The sequence below is a fragment of the Ambystoma mexicanum genome, chromosome 13, assembly GCF_040938575.1.
Source record: "Ambystoma mexicanum isolate Mex_15411 chromosome 13, UKY_AmexF1_1, whole genome shotgun sequence".
NCBI classification, from domain to species: Eukaryota; Metazoa; Chordata; class Amphibia; order Caudata; family Ambystomatidae; genus Ambystoma; species Ambystoma mexicanum.
In genome coordinates, this window is record NC_090938.1 from 382914177 (window position 1) to 382927332 (window position 13156).

A 13156-nucleotide genomic window follows, 5' to 3' on the forward strand; every position below is an offset into this window, starting at 1 on the left:
ATCAGAGAGCCATTTCGCTACAAATTGCAGTTGGCTGGCCGTGTAGTATGCCTCAAAATTCGGTAGTTTAATGCCTCCCTTCTCATATGGATTTTGTAGCTTCCATAGGGCCACTCTGTGCCTCATCCCGTGCCATAAGAAGTCCCTGCATACACTGTCCCATTTGACAAAAAAAACGCTCTAGGTATCAAGTATGGAATGTTCGCGAAGCAGTGCAACAACCTGGGCAATACCACCATCTTAAGCATTGCTCCTTGTCCCATCATTAGCAGGGTTAGCTTAACCCAAAACTTCATGCTGTTCTCTATTTTCTTAATCACCATCTCCGTGTTGTGTGCATGTTCCTCGTGTGTTGTGCTCCCATCATCAACTGAAGATCTGTGCCATGACATGTCCCTGTACAGTTCCCCTATGCATTACGGTTCCTGTAGTCCAGTCTTTGTACATGCGGTATTATACATTTGCCATTGACTAATATCATTATGCATGGGTGTGCAAGGTGCTGTAGGGCTTCTTATGTGGCATAACAAAGAGCAGTTCAGTCATGCACAACACTGTGGTACACTTTGCATGTTATATGCATTACATTGGTGTGAACAACCTTCAGTCAATCCTAATGCTTCACATGGAAACCCTGTGGGATGTTTTCCTGCTGTTTCTACTCACCTAGGAGCGTGCTCCTTTGTCCTCTGTAAATTACCATATATGCAGGCAGCGTCCTTTTCCCCAGGACCATAGCATCATGGATTGAACCCAGAAAATGGGCACAACAGTAGCTCTCTAACTGGTCAGCATCCCAGGTCACCTGTACATTTAGCAAATGATGTGATTTGCGGTTCTTCCGACACATGGCGAGGGCCACCAATGTGGCATGTGTGCAGTCCAGAACTGCTGTTACATTTGGGAAGTAGGCAGATGCTTAGACTCTTCCCGTTGACACATTTACCTCGGCTGGGGCGGTGGGAAGGGAGATGTGAAGGACTGCATGCTGCATGATCGCATCTAGAACCTGACCAAGCACTATGGAGAACATGGGCTGTGGCATGCCATGGAGTGTGCTGGAAAGTGCTTCTAGCAAAAAATTGCAGCACCAATACAAGCTTCAACAATGGTGAGATGGCTGTTCTTATGTTGGTCCTGCGCTCTGTTCTTGTCTGTATCTGACTGTGTATATGCTTCCTGTTTGTGGGTATAATATAATTAGCTGCCTATCAGTGGCCAGGTTGGTCGTCTGACCCTGGAAATGGGCACTGTCCATACACGGCATCTCCTTTGCCTTTGTGCAGACTGTGTAAGGGACACTGCTGCTGCACACACCTGCAAAGCAATAGATTCTGGAGCTCAAGGTTAGCTACTGCTAGAAGCTGCATGGTGTTTGAAAGTGTGTTTGCAGACACTTTGATCCTTAAATACACTTTTAGAGCCTACTCAGTGCTGCTTTGGGTCAATTTCTGTCACCTGGATGCATGTCCCTCCACCTGATAACTGCACTGTGTTTTCGGCAGTATGAACACCTGTGTTTGGTAGCATTTCACCCTGCAATATGGTAGTATTTACATTTTATTTTCCATTGCTAATTCTGTCTGTGGAATTAGTGCCAGAGGAATTAGCAATGGTTCTTGGTAGTAACTTCCTGGGTGTTAATGCCCCCAGTGGAATTACACAAAGGGGAATTACTGCCCATGTTTAGTTACCTATAGTGCAGCAAAGCATTAAAAGGGGCAGTAGTTCCATTGCAGCCACTATATGCCGTTGCTGCCATACTTGCAATCAGGTCCTGGTCTGCAGACATCTTGGGTCCTAAAGCATGCCATTCTTGCATTCAAATCTGGATGCTGTCTAAATCAGAATATATGGTCCAATGTGTGTGTTACAGAAATGTTTGTTATGGTGAGTGTTGTAAAAAATGAAATTAGCACCACGCGGAGTCTGCATTGTGTATTCAAGCATACAAACCATGTATAACACACATACTCGCGTGTCAAATATAAAGATCTGTCATCATTCTTATGTTCCCAAAATGCTATTTGATTTTATTCAAAGCCAACTGGAACTCTCACTGGTGATATTTGCCCGATTGCCTTTTCTCATAAGGGTATTTCAAAAGTGTACAAAAGGAGTGTACCAGAGTCTCCATCTTGGAATGATAGCCTTCTATGAGAAAATAATGTATTTGGTCATCTAGGTTTTGATGAAGTGATTTGCTCAGTAAGACAAGTGTAAGGATCTTATTATGGCTAAAAGATATAATGGAGGTCATCATTAAATATATACACTGGAATAATAACCAGTTTAAAATGTAAGTAAATGAAACCTCAACTTCTGGGTTTTTAATACCTTCTTCGGCAAAAACAGCACAGTCTCTCTGACATCCCGAGATGCCTGCTTGTGTCCCCATCTTGTCACACGGGTGACAACAACAATTGCGGTCGCTCTAGTAAACATGCACATAACAATGTTACTCTCACCCAAAAAGTTAAAGATCAGAGAGAGAGAGATAGCGAAGAGAGCGCAGAGACACGGGGAGAGAGAGAGCTAGAGAGAGAGAGAGAGAGAGAGAGAGAGAGAGAGAGAGAGAGAGAGAGCAAGAGTGCTAAATCAGTGTATGGTCTGCTGGGCGAAGCTAGTTGTAACACTGCACTGCACTTCCGCAACATGGTGCCCTGATGTTTCTGCAGCTTTCAGTGCATTCTTTATGAGAGCTTCAGCAGTTTGTTTCCCCTCCTGTACTGTTTTCTGAAAGGTGGCGTGTAAATCTGGAGGATCTGCTTCCCCAATGCCTCAATGTCAACCCGCTAGGATCAGTTATATATGTCCCTGGGTGCAGTAGCGTTGGCTATTCTAACACTGTAATCCACTAATGGCTAAATGAATAAACACGTTGGCTTTCCCTGTCTGGGGACACTGGGCCTCATTACGACCCAGGCGGACTTCGCGGTGCTAAATGCACCGCGAAGCATGGCGGAAAGCCGCCGATAGCGCCATGGGGGTTGGCGGATTTACCGCCCCATTCCGACCTCGGCGGAGCGGTAAATCCCCAATCCCCATTCTGCCCTTCCCCATTCCCATTTTTGCCCCATAGGGTATAATGGGAGTGGGGAAGGAGTTAATTACGCCACCGTAAAATACGGTGGCGTAATTAACAACGAGGTCCCGTAGCGCCATGGTTTTCTCCGGCTGGTAAAACCAGGCGGAGAAAACCTCCATGGCGCTACGGGAACTCGTAGTATGGCGGAGAGGTACGCCATGCACTACGCTGGCGTAATACCCTCTCCGCCAGGGTCCTAATGAGGCCCACTGTGTGGCAGACATTGGAGCATTTGCCCTTTTCTTGGCAGCTGTTACTGCTAAAGAGTCTGGGGCTGAGGGCCCCTGTTGTACATTGGATCTGATGGGGAAGGATTGGATTTCTTCTCCAGCCTTGCATTTCTGGCTTGGTAATAACTGGCTTTATTAAGGAAGGGGCGATGCATTTTTTGATTGAGCTCAATAAGGGAATACTGTAGGAGATAAGTTTCTTTTCTTCCAATATGTCTTCAATAAAGTCAACATCTTCATCCGGTTTCCGAGCCAGAATACCAAAATGTTCTGCCATCCTGATTTATAGGTCTGTGTACTGATAGTTATAGCCTGAGGGGGAAGACGTGACTGGGGGGGAAGGGGGGGTCCTCCTCATCAAGAGATACCATAATGTAATTGTCTTGGTCTGTGTAATTGGGATAGCCCCTCCTGCAAATCAGTTTCCCAGGCTCCTTGATTATCTTGATCAAAGTAAGGTTCATTTTAGGGGTCTAAGTGAGAGTATGTTCCAGGCCTCTTCTTTATAGGTTCTTCATGAGATTTCCCTATGTTCTTCTTTGAGCTGGTTGTTTTTGTTGCTCCATGAAAGCTACCGTCCTAGACATCGTTTGTTTAATGTCTTTCATGGTCGATTTTTAAATTTTTCTTTTTTTTTTTATGGCAGTTGAGAAGTATCCTCTGATAGGGTAGTAACTTAAATTGGCATTTGAACAGGGGTTATGACACTGAAAATATCGGCCTCTGCGCCACACTCCTCATCCCACTCTTACCTTGAGCCCGAAATGTCAACTAAACTATTCTACTGGATTGAAGCAGTGAGTGTTCCACCTCCTTCACTGTAGGTGTCTTTATCTTGCTGTGTGAGAGGAATGGAAGTGGTTGTTTGCTTTTTAATAGCTCTCTTTTCTGTGTTTTGATGTTTCTAGGTTGTTTGTGTGATCTGTTTGCTTTTCCTGGCATCAACGCTTATTGCGCTCAAGCACCTCGACTTTGCATTTGTGGGCCAATCCCCACCTTTCGCCTTTGTCTCGTCTAGTGTTGTGATGGTACTTATGTTTTGATTTGTGTGTTTGTGCAGCCACTCAATCGCCAGGAGTCTTCTTCATAACTCATCTTTTTGATGGGTCTTCGGAGCTGGGGATTGAATGTAAGGCCTTACCTAGTGGCACCTTCTTCTATGGCTGTTGGGAGTTGGTGTCTACCCCAGTGTCCAAATCCCTGGCCTTTTGTTCCTGTGTCTGAATGCTTCACTCATCCTTCGCCGAGTCCGCCTGCATGGCATTGCCCCATCACGTTTCATGGCTCCCTAAGTGTGGGTAGACAAATGTTGTGCACTTTGTGCATGTCCTTGCATGGGAATTTGGAATTACACCCTGGGCAGAACTTAAATGGAGTGTTCTCCATTTGGACTTCAGGGATTTAACCTTCGTATAGAATGGGGAAGGGAAAAAAAGGCTTTCTCTAGGCCTTAAACAATATAAAGATATTGTGACAAATCTGAACAATGTGTCTCTTTGCCCCAGAGGGGAGTGTTGAGGGAATAAGGGCAGAGCCCCTATAAGGGAAACGGCTCAAGACTATGGGAGGGAGTGGGAAGCAGGAGGAAAGGGGGGGGGGGAAAGGGAAGAGGGAGTTCAGTTGTACGACGGAGGAATAAAGGGAAGGTCGGAATGGAGACTGGCTCCTGCTTGATCCTTTAATGTGCATGGTTTGGCCTAAAGGGCGCCAACAACTGGTGACGAGGCCATGAGGCCCCACACCATGCAGCAGGACGAGGTGGGAAGGATGTGCCCAGCAACAAGGCGGTGGGCCGAGCGTGCCCAGCAAGGATCCGGCGACCGATAGTAAATGCACAGCAGAGTGAGGCGGGCGGAAAGGGGCCCAGCAGAGTGATAGGCGCAGAACGCCCAGCAAACGGGCCCGCATTACGTATGCGGCAAGAGAAGAAAGCCCAGCAGCGCTCAAGGAAACGACGGCTGCGTGAGGCCTGCAGCAACACGGAGGACGTGGATCACCCTGCAGCATGACTGGTGAGAGTGCTGAGCCCAGCAGCAAGCACTGCGAGCCAGTAACAGCCCGCAAAACGTGCCGAGCAGCGGAGACAACAGAGGAGGACCAGCCCAGCTGAGCGAGGAATGCCGCAGGGACCAGCAGCGGCAGGTGTACAACACAGCAGAAATAAGGAGTTAAGCCCAGCAGTAAAGAGCACAGTGGAGTGCGTCGCAGAGAAAGTGCGACGTGTAGATTACCCAGCTACAACGAGACGGTGTCCAAAAGTGGCGGTGGCGTCGGAGAGGACAACACGTGGCAGCCAGCGGAAACAGTAGCCATCCAAAGTGAAGCAGACCAAGATGGAGTGCTCAGTCCACCCCCGTGGGCTGTAGGCAGACAGGCTTATAACGCTGCGCCACCCAGCAGACACCGGTAAGGAGTTGCTGAGCCCCCCCATCGCAAGGGGTAGTGGGCCCATATGAGTCACGTATGACCATTCACCAATGTGACAGGTGAGGAGGGAAGCGCCTCTCCAGCAGCCACCACCATTAAAAAGGAGACAGAATAGAGAACCTGCCACTGATTTAAGGAACACACAGCACGGGACCTCAAGTTGATGAACCAAGAGACAATAGAAGACCCCTCACCAGGGTGCTTCCAGGAGCATGCAATGTGGAAAAGCAGCCAGTAATGCGGAGAAAACCACACAGCACCAACAACACCAGTGAAAGTGCATTAGGCAGCGCTGTGACAGTCACTACCATACCTCACAATGCTCTGGTACATAAAAGGACAAAGCAAGAGAGAACCATGCCCACTTCTGCTGGAAATCACGAGGAAGTGAGGCATAGACCACAAAACCGTGGATCTAAGGCCCATAGGCATGACCCACCCGCCTCAAGCATCACCCAGGCAGTAGTCACACCACGAGGAAAACCCACACCCCAATGGCAGACTGGCCAGGCAAGCAGAGCCCTGACCTGGAGCAGCTGGGCACGCACAAAGCCCGGCACAAGAATAACCAACATACCCACAACACTCCGCACTGCCAGGATGACTGATGAAGGTGTCCAAACCTTCACAAGCCCAGGACCTGCGTCACAAGCCATGTTCTTGAGACGCCCCAACACATTTGCCCTCCACCTACACCACGACCAAGGACAAAGATGGACAGAATGGTTTGGTGAATTTGAGAACTTCATGCAGGCAAAGGAGACCCCGACCCCCCGAACAAAGTGGCCATCTTCACCAACCTAGCAGGCAAGGAGATCAAAGGGATCATGAAAATGATCCCTGCGCAGGAAAGAAACACATACCAACGTCTCCTCGCAGCAGTCAATGACAAACTGATTATGCACATCAACAAAGACTATGAACGCTACGCATTCAATCAACACGTGCAGCTTCTGTATGAGTCAATTGGGGAGTTTGTTAGCCGTCTCCAGCAGAGAATAATGAACTGCGACTTCGCCAACTTCAATGATGAGGAGGCTATACGGCTGAGGATCATAGAAGGGTGCACCTCATCAACGCTCAGAAAACACCTTCTCAAAAAGCCCCTACCCCTAATAAAAATACTCACTCTGGCAAGAACGTACGAGCGAGTAGACGCACAGGCTGCCGCCATTGAAAGCAAAAACAAATTTGACTCCATTGCGGCCCTCACAGTAAGGCTGCTGGAACATTATAGGCCTACAGGACCCTGAAGGAGATGAAAACTTAGAAGCCACCAGCAACGAATCCGGAGCAACACGCAATGCCACAGGTGCGGATTTGCGGTCCCGCACAGCCGCCCATGCCCGGCCATCAGACGGAGATGCCGGCGATGTGGCCAAGAAAGCCACTTTCAGGCAATGTGCAGAGTGACACCGCCCACAAACCCTTCATGCCAACCTACGCCACCATCGAGCCCGGCCAGAGGTCCTTACCCATCAAGAGGGTCCGATGCCCGGTCAATACCTGGAAGGATCCAGGCACCGCCACCACAAGAGAGACACCTAATACCACTGGTGGCACAGACTGCCGTCATGAAGGCCATCCAACACCCACTCTGCCCGAAGGTAAACCACTGAGGACCTTACGAGATGCCGAAACGGGGAGTTGGTGGAGACGCAGAAGCCACAATCAACGTCCGCAAGGAACCAGCATACCCTCTGGGCAAGTCCCAAGCGCATGCGGTCCAGTGGGGAACAGCACAGCCAAAGGGACAATCGCGCTGCGACCCAACCCGGGAAGACCACAGAAGACCTGCTGCCATGCACATGGCACCGAGTCCCGCCACAGGGCACAACCGTCTCAGTCATCGGAAGGCACTACAGTGCACCCTCATCAACATCCACTATAGATCTTTGAAAGTCACCCAAGGAAAGAACCACACACCTGAACAAGTTTCAGGAGAGACAAAGAAAGCTAAAGAAAGGACATATCACGCAGTTCCCCTCTGAGTCACAGCGAACAAAGAACCAGTGATAACCACGATAAAGGACCACGGAGGAATGACACCAAAGGCCTCCCTCTTCCACGAGCTATACCTGGAAGAACCTGAACCAATGGAAGAGGCAGTGACTGAGAAGGAAGGAGCAGAGAGTGGAGAGACATACAAAGCACTGCAATGAGGAAATATGAGCAAGAACCACGAGCCACCGAGCAGGGCTCATCGAACCATAAGGAGACCCCAACAGCTGATTGAACAAATGTAGCCCGGGAAGTCTCATGTTAAGTGGGGGGAGGTGTTGTGAGGGAATAAGGAAAGAGTCCCTTTAAGGGAAACGGCTCAAGACTATGGGAGGGAGCGAGAAGCGGGAGGAAAGGGAGGGGAAAGGGAAGAGGGAGTTCCATTGTACGACAGAGGAATAAAGGGAAGGTCAGAATGGAGACTGGCTCCTGCTTGATACTTTAATGTGCATGGTAAGGCCCACAAAGGGGGCCACCAGGGAGTTGCCCCCTTTGAGGCTAGGTAGATGAGCCAGCAGTGAAAGACCCTCCCTAGGGTTCTGGGCAAGTTGGCCCTCACTGGGAGTGACTCCCCTCTTGGGGACAAATACTCTGATTCCAGAGCGGAACTCCCTATCCAAACCACTGTGTCTGCATATATGGATGTGGAAAAGACTCTAATATCTCCTACAACTACTAGAGTCCACAAAGATCCTTCTTTTCATGTATTTGCTACAGGCAGTGCTGAACACATCCTGAATGCCATAGTCAGCGAAGGAGGACACGGTTCTGTTTATTCATGTGACCTGTATAAGAGAGGAAACTCTTACTGAGGAAAGGGAACCGCTATGCAGAGGCGAGCCTCTGCATCGTTGATGTCGCGGAGGGTCAGACCACGCTGGGCCACGGGGAGAATGACAACGAGAAGGGCGAACAACCGCAAGCCGAACTCCTGAGGGTTGGCATTTTACCACACAAGTGAACTGAGGTCGGAGTAGGAGCAGAGACGGGAAGACCACCAATGAGCTGTGGTGAACCGGTAGGCCGGTAACGGACGCAGAGACCAGCTTGAATGAGGGAGCCTGAGTCCCCAAGCTCCACACATGTCGGACTATAGCTACGACAGTGGTCAAAATGTACGAAAAGTAGTAGTGCAACTATGTTCCCTACTGGCCTGCACCATTCCCCACAATCCGCATTGCCACTCCCCTCCCATGCACAATACAAACCCCAAAACACATGTGCCTGTTTAAGGGAACACCTAGTGCAGCGCACTGAAAGTGTAAGTTTCAACTTCTTCCTACATCTTTATTTTAAAACAAAATCATTCCGGAATGGTTTCTTTTAAAATAAAAGTATAGGAACGGTAAACTTAATTAAAAGAAGTAGAGGACCACCGCTCCCGCTCACTTTGACCACTGACCTACGATGACAAGTAGCCGCAGGGAAAGTTGGCAAGGTTACGGAAACCTGAAAAACCCATCAGAGAGCCTACCGTTACAAGGTATGAACATTGTTATTAACGACTGTGAAAGCTATCAAGGTTACGTGAGCCTAAGTGCCATTACCCTATAAAGGGGTGTTGAGAAAGAGATATGAAAGCTTTCAATTACAACTGAGAAAGCAACAGAAGGTACAGACCTCTGTTTGGATAGGGTGGATTGCCACCTTATCTGAAACAACTTGGGTAAAGGAAAATAACCTATATGAAGATCACAGACCTTTGGGAAAACACAACGCCTCGATGGAGTAAGTCATTTTTTGTTTATTTACCAGAAACCCAGAAGGAAGGGAAATATTCACAAGAGACGTTTTTCTTTGTTAACAGGAACATTGTAATCCCTCGCTTGGTATAAAGACTGCGAAGAATATCCTGTGGTGGAAAAAGGAATTTTGAAACCCAAGAACTAAGCAAATATCAATTGGGCCAGGCCGACAGCCTGTTGAGGCTATTGTACAAAGCCTGCCATTTCCCTTTTAGTTAGATGTTTTTCTAAAGTGGTAGGGCCAGGTAGTTGAATAGGAGTCATACTGAATAACTTTAGATTGGACTTTAAAGCACACCCTTAGCTTTTGTTTTGTTAGGCAGGGAACTTCTCTCATATCAATAGGGCTAGTTAAGCATTTTGATTCCTTTATTTTTAATGCAGCTTCTTGAGAATGACCCATAATTGTCCGAGTCCTTTTGGTTCACCACAGTATATAATCGCCCTCTGTCCCTGCTGTACTTCTGTAGTGAACACGGTCATGGATGAACTGCTTGGATGATTTGTTCTCTCGATTGGAAAGTACTCTGCACCAAAACAAAAGATCTCACATCCAGAGGAATAGAACGTTTTCCTCTTTCTGAAAGTTGTGCTTAACTAATGGCGTAAAACACAATCTGAAGATGTCACACGTGAAGGATCATGGGTCCCTTTACATGTAGAATAGTTTGTGTGACAGGTATGCCATGTTTTTGAATTCTCAAAATATCTCATACTCTGAGTCAACTACTAGATGAAAAGCATGGGAATGTAAGCAGATTTCCAAGCCTCAGCAATATACATATAACAGATTACTGGTATCATGCAATCTGCGATTACCAAGGTCATCTATCTGAATCGTTTTGTCCAGTAGTCCAGTGCACAAGCTAATGAGCCTGTCCTCACTCGTACCACTCTGCCAAATATTATCAATATGAGTACATCTATGTACATCAAGAGGAAAGTCCCTTGAACAACTCTCTGCACCCAGTTACGCAACTCTCATCGGGTCCTTCAGATGCTGATGTGACGTGAGTGGGAGATGAGGAGACTGAAAGATATTTTTTCCAACCCACATCAGATGACGAAGGCTTATGAGCTATCAGAAGATAACCATTCAACTCCTTCAGAATATCCACATATGCAGTATGTCAAGAATGTCAGAGTATGAACATTACAATTCACCCCAAAAGCGATCTCTGGCAGTGTACACTAATAAAGCCCACCACAGACTTCCATTTCAGCTCCTGTGCTGTTTCATGACACTCTTCCGTTAAGACATTAACTTGCCTATAATGTTCAAGTTGGCATTCCTACTTTGCAACTTCCTCACACCATCTGCCACGCCCCACCCCATAACTTACCACGCTGCCGAACTTGGTCCTTGTCAACCCGGGTGCAAGGCAGTTTACTCGGATGTTCATAGGAGCCAAGGTCGGGGCCAGCACCTTGGTCAAGCAGGTGATGGCTGTCTTACTGACACAGTAAGGACCAATAGTCTAAGTAAGGGAACAAGAGTGAGACATTCGGTGTGATGGATGAAACAGGAGGATGTGTTCACAGCAAAGGAAATCAAACGGAGGCAGAAGATCTGGGGCACTGCTATCACCCGCATTTCTGAAGAGTTGAGCTCATTGTAGTCTAGCTGTAGGTCACCCAACTTTGGAAGCTCATAGAGGGAGATGTGTATATTGGAAGATGGACACAGAGTCATCAAGTAAGTCCACTTCATTGCAGGTGCCTCTTAGTTGTATGCAGATGTTAAGTAGACATCAAGGAAGGGAAGCACTGGCGCCCTTACCCAGGCCACCCTCCACGCTACCTCTCACTCTTCTCTAACTGACACTCTTAGACCTCCCACGCAGAAGATGTGCACCAAGGTTCCACCAGTGACATCGGTATGATGCCACCACACAGTCACTAACCACTACACGATGCTGGAAGGAAAGCCTCACAATCTAAGTCACTTAACATGATCATCCCAGAATGCCCAGATACACACAGTAAATCCAAAAGGATCCTATTAGACATTTTCTCGGTAGAAAATGAAGTGATGCTAGTATCACCATAGACCCAAAGAGCTAAAACCCAGCTGTATTTTGCTCAGATGTTGTGATCCCACCAACATTGCAATTCATTTTTATTTGTGGAGGTTCTGTTGCCCTGGAACCGCTATCTACTGTTGTGTTGTTTCTAAAGGATATTTTATGGACAGTAACATTTAATCAATGTGTGCCCTTGGGACCTTGGCAGGCGAGGTGCGCCATACTTATCAACCCACGTGCTTTTTTTATATTCCAATGGGCTCTCAGATGCAAAAAACAAAATCGTGAGTTTCTCACCGCCCTGGGCCACAAAAGGTTGAGAGCTATGGCATGCCGCAGACACCCCCAACACTACACTGTTTAACAGTACATGACTTACCGGTACAGGGTTGAAGGCAGTTACGGATGAGATAAATATGATGGAGCCGCCCCTGCAACAAAGGTGTGCAACAGGATTCAATGAGAAGCATGAGAACATCAACACAACTTTTACCAGCTTCTCGTTGCGACCGCCCCGCCCTCAAGCAACTTCAACATTCCCAATCATTATTAAAACCTTATTACAAAGGGAGTGTGCATGAAACAAAACACATGGAAAAGGCATTCATTGTCTGGGTCCACCTCATTCAATTCAAAGCAACGTTTCCCTGGCAGGGTTTTCTGATCTTTGCAGGAACCCTGAAGCCTCTGTCCAGGATTAGCACTCGGTAATCTGTAGGGAGACTGCCATCCGACAGGCTGTGATTAATGTGGGCTTTTAGGTGCCACCTATAAGAAGAAACTATAGCATTAGACTGTCCATGACCCTGCTAATCCCTATGACCATTCCCACCCAGTTCCTGCTCCTCCCTGGCCAAAACACCTCCTCATTGGGCCTCTTTCAGCTTGCTTTAATCTAGCCTCTTAAGTACCTGGCAAGGTGGCTCCCAGCCTCCCAGCCAATGAGGCTCAAAAACCAGGGCATTATCACATGGTTATCCCGCAATCTGAGCATCCTCATAGCGGGAGGCCACCATCTTCCCCCGCCGGGTGCTCAGGGAAGTACTGCTGTTCTGCTGCGTGTCCTCACATCCCCTTCCCAACTACCCCCCTTTCCACATATTTCCCCCTCCCATCCACGCTCCACTTAACTTGCTCTGCCTGGTCCCTCACCGATGCTGGGAACCGCAGTGTTTCTGGCACGTCCTTGCAGCCTTGAAAATGCCCATCATGGAAAGGGAGAAGGAACTACGTAGTCCCTTCTCCAGAACCATGTCGCCCATCTTTTTTCTTTTTTTTTTTAAGTTCAGAAACAACTGCATCCTTTCTCAACTTAACAAAAAGTTTCGATCAGGCTTCTACCTGGCCCGGGGCATTACCTGGCCCGGTAATGCACCCGTTGCTCGGGTAATATTGCTAAAATATTAAACCCGGGGGCCTCATTGATATGTCCTCCACAAAGAGGTGTGGTGATGGAGAGGCCTGCTACAATTAGCCTTGATGATTCCTCAGTGGCGCAGTCACTAATGGTCATGTCGTGGAATCAAGCCTGGCCATCCCGGAGTTATTGACTTCCCTTGAGCAGGCGGACATCATCCTGCTCCAGGAGAATTGGTCGCTGGAGGAGGTGATAGTGGATGGATTTACTGCATATTGTATTTT

At 47.9% G+C, this 13156-nt stretch overlaps 1 protein-coding gene across 1 annotated transcript in view; it reads right to left on the reverse strand.

Moving 5' to 3' along the window:
- LOC138521236 (dehydrogenase/reductase SDR family member 4-like) overlaps positions 1 to 13156 on the reverse strand; it is a 326948-nt gene that overhangs the window by 66281 nt on the left and 247511 nt on the right. Inside the window, exons 6-7 of the mRNA XM_069633929.1 lie at positions 11895 to 11946; positions 10835 to 10969 (exon numbers count right to left, since the gene is read on the reverse strand). Of these exons, the coding sequence (XP_069490030.1) occupies positions 10835 to 10969; positions 11895 to 11946 (187 nt within the window). The remainder of the gene's footprint in view (positions 1 to 10834; positions 10970 to 11894; positions 11947 to 13156) is intronic.